The following is a 6,692-nucleotide window of genomic DNA, read 5'->3' as shown; positions in this document are numbered from 1 at the left end:
GTGGAAATACTGCAGGTTATTTAACCTTTAAGTGATGCGAGAGGAAAATACAGTGGGAAGAGTCTTTTGTTTGGAGCACTGAACCTTAAATGAAACTATTCCATCATAGATATATAGTGTGTATTTAGCCAAAAAGGAGCCAGCGTCTTTTTCTTGCAGCTGAATGATGATTCGAATGAAAACCATTTTGTTGTGAGTCACTCTCTGCTTTCACTTCCCAAACACCAGCTGTACTGTATCTATTCAGGTAGCAGCATGTGGAGTTAGTTTAAGTCTGGCTAAACACATTAGTCGTATGGTCCACAGAAATCACTTTACATCACTGTTTTCATGAGAGCGAGTTGAAAGAAAAAGAAGAAATTAGAGCTTAATGATATTTCAGATGATTTCACTCTGACCAAAGCAGGAAACATTCATTGCATAATCAACTCATGATAAGTGACACACAGTAAACATGTAACGCTTTACTTTACACGTGAAACAGTAATTACAAAAACATCTTCAAAGATAGTGCTCACGAGAAAATTGTGTTGACACAGAGCTTTATGAATACAGCTGCTCCAGCATCGGTTCATACGACAACATTAAAAACAAGGGTGGAGGGACAAATGCTCTATAAAACTTTCCAACACTGCTTTCACATCCTGCAAAACCATCAAGGAGGTCGGCCTAAATTACTGTTTGAGGAAAAAAAAAAGGGCTTCAAATTCCATGAATGAATCCTAAAGGTAGAAGGGTAAAAAGGAAAATCCCTTATCCCTCTAATGGGTGGTTTGAAAAGATATGTTTCCAGCCAGGGCAGTGTCTCTGCTTTTCTCCACAGTGGAGTAAAAGACAGCTGTGGGAGGTGAAGGATATAAACAGCTGGGATCAGGAGCTGCACAGACTGTTAGGAGCTGTAGTTGGTACAACAGGAAGGATTGCCTCATTTCTGAGACAATAGCCAGACGAAATATCAGCTTTGGTCAGAACTTTAATATTTATTTGACTGAATCATCCATTATTTACTTTAATGCAGCTGGGACCACCGGTGTCAAACTCTTCGTAAGTGTTTCATTTTTTGTTCCTGTAATTTAAAAGTAAAACGTTTCTCCTGCAAAGACACCATTTCCCCACAAAGAGGAACCGTATATGCTGATATATCAGCAGCATAAATACTGACTCTACGATGGGTTAAAGGGTATAGAGTCAGACTCTTTCGCAATTTAACTTCATCTTACAAACACAGTAACCTCAAGAAAGTAAGGGGCATTGATGCCTGTTAAACATAGGCCTTACAGAAGTTTGATGGAGTGAGGATACAGTATATATGTAAGTAAATGTTACAGAAAACCTGATTCTCTCCCAAACCTCAGCTGGTCAAACAGGTGCTTCTGTAGCATTAGAAATGTCAGCCTGCAGCAGAAAACTTTCATACATGTTAAATACTTTAGATGTCTGCTGTAGAGTCCCCACTAGCTCTGAAACTCTTCACTGTCTTTAAGGGCTGGGTTCTTGTAGACCAGAGCGATGCCGTGGTTATTGTTCAGCTGCGTCTGTGCCTGTTCAGGTGTTTGGCTGCTTGTCGTCTGTCTTCTTCCTGTCAGAACAGACATCATTTTGGACCGGTAGTGATCCCCAGCCAGGAAATACAGAATTGGGTCAATACAGCTGTTGACGCACGCCAGCGGTCTGGTGATCTTGTAAGTAAAGTTGACAATGTTGAGGAATTCACAGTTGAGATCTAACACACGGGAGGTGTAGTAGAGCGTCCGCGTGATGTGAAACGGGACGAAGCTCACAGCAAACACCACCAACACCACGATGATGAGCTTGATGGACTTCTGACGTGAGGCGGAGCCCTGCTGGCTGGAAGATAATCCCCGTCTGGGCTGGCACAGGGTGCGTGCCATCAAGCAGTAACACACCACAATGACCAGGAATGGGATGCCAAATAGGAGCACCATGACGACAGAGCTGTAGTCCACATACTCCTCAAAGGCATCCTGGCTGGTTGTGTCATGGCACAGGGTGTCATTGTCCCTCCTGGAGGTGGTGACGAAGATGAGGTTGGGCACCAGGCACACACTCACCACACCCCACACCATGCCACACACCAGGTGGGCATGGCGGGACTTCACCAGGGTCAACGCCTTGATTGGGTGGCAGATGCCCAGATAACGGTGCACGCTGATGCAGGTGAGCAAGAGGATGCTGCAGTAGAGGTTAGCATAGAAGAGGAAGCGCACTATTTTGCAGAGAGCCACTCCGAAAGGCCAGTGACTGCGGTTGGCATAGTAGTAGATGAGGGTGGGCAGGGAGAGGACATACAGGAAGTCGGACAGGGCGAGGTGGAACATGAAGACAGTACTGGGGTTCCACGGACGCATCTTTAGGAATAACCACAAAGCTGTAGCATTGAGCACGAAGCCGACAACAAACACCAGACTGTAGGACACAGGGAGCAGGATATATTTGAAGTCCTCATCAAAGCGACAACTAGAGTTGAAGACTGAGATGAACACCGATGACTGGTTGTGCGTGCCGGGGCTGCTGATGACAGTTTCCATAGTGAGGCAACTTCTCTGTGTGGCACTTTCAATCCAGCAGGTGACCGAACCTTCAAAGGAAGAAGAGACACAGAGACATGAAGACTTCATTTGTAAAGAAAATACACATGTAGATTAACTTTCAGTCTCACCTGAAGGCCTATCTCTTCTCAACAGCACATAAATGTCTCTTCCTTTGTCTTTGGTTTGTTTGATGTTTCTTTCTGTTCTGTTAAGCGACTTTGAGTTTCTTGAAAAGCGCTATGTAAAAACAATGTGTTGTTATCCATCTATCCATCCATCTATAACTGTCGCGGGGGGCTAGAGCCGATCCCAGCTGACATCGGACGTGAGGTGGGGTACAACCTGGACAGGACGCCAGTCTATCGCAGGGCACATAGAGACAAACAGAGACAGCGACCATTCACACCTACAGGCAATTTAGAGCGTACTCACACTGCCAATTAACCTGTCAATTAACCTAACACGTGCATGTCTGGACTGTGGGAGGAAGCCGGAGAACCCGGAGAGAACCCGCGCAGACACAGGAAGAACATGCAAACTCCATACAGAAGGGCCGCAGCCGGGATTCAAACCAGTAACCCCCCTTGCTGTGAGGCGACAGTGACAGTAACCACCACACCAACATATTTTAGGCTTGCTGCATGAAAATGATACCATATCTACACTACTGAAAAATATATTTAACAAAAGTTAGACTTCTTACATAAACCTACAGGGCGGGGCCAAAATCTTCAAAATGGGCACAGATAATTTCATATCTGGATAATGATATATATCATGATATAGCATGTTTTCTATATAAGTAAGTTTGTGTACTCCTGTGCAAATTAAATACTTATAAATAAAAAAGTAAATAAAAAGTACGTTCTAATTGAATGTAGAACTTTAGTGCAAAGTAAACATTTAGTAAATTAAGATGTATAATTATTGCCTAATTTGGGTTTTTTGACATTGTGATAGAAACAATACAAAATATATACAATACAGCTCTCCATGTTTCCATTCAAAAAGGTTAAACATTTAATTTTTAATAATAATGTTTGTGTAATAAGACATATGACTGCCAAACCCGAAATCACAATGTTTTCTTAGACAGATACCGTGAGAATACACTTTATTATTATTAGTAGTAGAAGTATATGTATTAGTAGTAGTATTGGTATTAGTGTAGGCCTGTGTGAGCAACATTTGATGTCGTTAGAGTTCAAGGTGGAGCTATTCTAACTGCTTTATTCACTATTGGATGATTTCTGACCATCTGCTAACTATTTAATATAAAACAAACCAAAAAAACATGCTTCACCTTGAAATGGACTTTTTTAGTAAAAAGTGATGAAGTGAAAAAACATTGTTGTGTAAAGCGCGAGCATCTCGAAGTCATTGAGTAAATGCACGAGCCACTGTTATTGGTTTCTATATGACTTCTTCCCCTCGGTTACACAAACACAAGAACCACTGTGACACCGCGGCTACTCACCCCAGACGGGATCGTAAAAAACAGCGCTGGTGGTGTCACACAGGAGTCGTCTGAACTTTTCCACCGAGATCCACGAGCTGCTGCTGCTGCTTCTGCTGCTGCCGCTGCTCTCGCTCACTCCGTCCGCCGCCCCCCTCGCCCCTGAGCCGTCCAGCTGGCGCACATTAGAAACGCACTGAAAGTTCCTTTTCTGTGGAAGTGGTGTTCGAGTCCATGGCACTGCGCGCTGCAGAGGCAGTCAGCACTGAGAGCAGGACACATGGACAGCATACTATATACTCTGTAAGTCTGAAATGGGAAGTCACAGTGCTGAGTGGACAAAACGGACGCCCAAGCGTGTCTCAAGTGTGTCTATTACACATTAACACTACTTCTCCAGAGGCTACTTTTACTTACATTTTCACTTTAGCAGCTTCTCCTGTTAATCAATGAATAAAACCAGCTTATCAGCAGTCTTGTCTAAATGTATCATTCTGGATTTAAAGGTGTGTGCTGTAATACAAAGATCATTACTGTGCTGTGATTTTATTCCACAGCACTTTAGAGGGAAATAGTCTCATTATGTATTGTTTAATGTATGATGTTATCATCATATTAATGCAACATGGCTTTGATTCCCAGAATATATCAGCTGCAACACCTAAACACTATGTTGCAAATATGTAAGAGTGCATGGAAACTATTTAGCAAGAACAGTTTAAACATGAAGCAGTGAATTAATGGGATAAAAGTAATGACTAAACAGTTCAAATCATGAGCCAATGGTTAATGGTTTAGGTATCTTTCCAGACAGGACTGTAGAACAGGGGTAGTGTTTTCTAAGTAATAAGTGTCATAACATTTAAATTGGTAAATAGACTGAACCATGTATTTAATAAAATAGTGGGAGTACTTTGAGGGCCCTTTACCCCCTTACAAAAGGCGCAAAATGGTTAAGTCTGCCCATCAAGACTCGGGGGGGGGGGGGGGGGGGGACACACAGAGACTGCTTATGTTTAGGGCCCTGGATTTGTTGCTACACTCCTGGGTCTAGCAATAGTACAATTGTCCACCAAACCAGCCTACATATTGACAGTTATGACAGTTATAATACAGCAATATCCAATTTTATACAATGAATAGTGTTGGAACATACTGTACATTGAGAATCTGTAAAGGGGCACAAGAGTTCACCTAATAGGGCTGTGAGGGTTCCTCGGACCAAAGTGTTTGGGATAAATCACTCACTAGACTCAGCACTCTCTGGAGTCGATTACAGAAGCACCAACAACGTAGTTAGTGAACCCAGAGTTTATTACAATGCTACAAGCCTTAGCAGAAGGCTAGCTCCGTGTTGACAGGCAGCACAAACAAGTCGATTACCGAATGCACTGGAGTTCAGTTCAATACTCCTTGAACTGAACTCATGCATTTGGTAATCGACTTGTTTGAGCTGCCTGTCAACACGGAGCTAGCCTTCTGCTAAGACTTATAGCATTGTTATAAACTCCGGGTTCACTAACTACATTATTGGTGCTTCGTTTTATGCGTAGGGACTCTTATCATGCTACCGCAGAGGTTTGGTGTTATTTTGAGCAGCATTAATGGTTAAAAAGAGCCATTTTGGATGGTTCAGCACTCCGCCCTGAGCTACTCAGTGTTAGTCATGTCTGGCTGTTAGCGCCTCTCATGGATTAAGAATGAAAAATTTAAAAAAAATGTTTCAATGGCTTATTTGATGTGTATTCATGCCAAAGAAGACCATGGGGTGCATTTATGCCAGACTTACACTTTAAGTCCAGTGTGAAAATGTGTGAATGTCTTTCACCATTGATATTGTATTTTGTCTCTTTCCCATGACAACACTTAATGGCACTCATTGTTATAGAAGTTAATATTTGCACAGCCGTACAGTATAGCCCAGCTGTTGTATCTATGTTACGGAGCTGTGATGGATAAACTGTGTTATCTCTTCAGTAATCTTTGTTATCAGGCTTTTCTGTAAGATTCACGTGATAAAGGTGTGGAATTATAAAACTCTGATCATAAAGAAATAAAAGTGGGCAGGTTGAGCCACGCTGGTGTCAGAGATGGATGGAGGTGAGATGAGGCAGTCACTTAATAAGTTACCCAAAATAAAGTTTGATTGACCCATGGTCACAAACAAGATCGTATCCACTCCAGTAACTAAGAGACTATCAACACATTTGGTTTGAATGACCCATTTATGCTCACATGCAAAAAAAACACTTCCTTGTAAAGTTCAGAGCTCAACGTTGAAAAATTCTTGGCAGTAGGTGGAAGTTAATGTAAGATATATTTGTATGTGTTAGGGCAGCTAATCTAAAACACTTCCTGAAATACAACATCCTGATTTGGTAAATAGATGAGATGTTGTGGAGACTAATCCCTCACATATGGAAATTTGAGACCCCTTCCCCCCTGTTAAAGATGCAGTAAGTGTGTGTGTGTGTGTGTGTGTGTGTGTGTGTGTGTGTGTGTGTGTGTGTGTGTGTGTGTGTGTGTGTGTGTGTGTGTGTGTGTGTGTGTGTGTGTGTGTGTGTGTGTGTGTGTGTGTGTGTGTGTGGTTGTGTGTGGGTTTCTGTGGTTAAAATGTCTGGAATGTGAGTGGGTCACGGACGAAGCGTGTTCTTCATTGGAAAACCATCTGTAGGTGAACAGTT

At 42.4% G+C, this 6,692-nt stretch overlaps 1 protein-coding gene across 1 annotated transcript; it reads right to left on the bottom strand.

Annotated features, from left to right (window-relative positions):
• Window positions 1–573: 573 nt before the first annotated feature.
• LOC310948691 (P2Y purinoceptor 4) lies at window positions 574–4,148 on the bottom strand. Its single transcript, XM_083915894.1, has 2 exons — window positions 4,030–4,148; window positions 574–2,599 (listed from the first exon to the last, which is right to left on the bottom strand). The coding sequence occupies exon 2, from the start codon at window positions 2,547–2,549 to the stop codon at window positions 1,455–1,457; it is 1,095 nt and encodes a 364-aa protein (XP_083772020.1). The 5' UTR covers window positions 2,550–2,599; window positions 4,030–4,148; the 3' UTR covers window positions 574–1,454.
• Window positions 4,149–6,692: the final 2,544 nt, after the last annotated feature.

This window comes from Echiichthys vipera (assembly GCF_963691815.1).
Source record: "Echiichthys vipera genome assembly, chromosome: 6".
Taxonomy (NCBI): domain Eukaryota; kingdom Metazoa; phylum Chordata; class Actinopteri; order Perciformes; family Trachinidae; genus Echiichthys; species Echiichthys vipera.
Note: the sequence above shows the minus strand (reverse complement) of the source record. Positions and strands in the feature narration are given on the sequence as shown.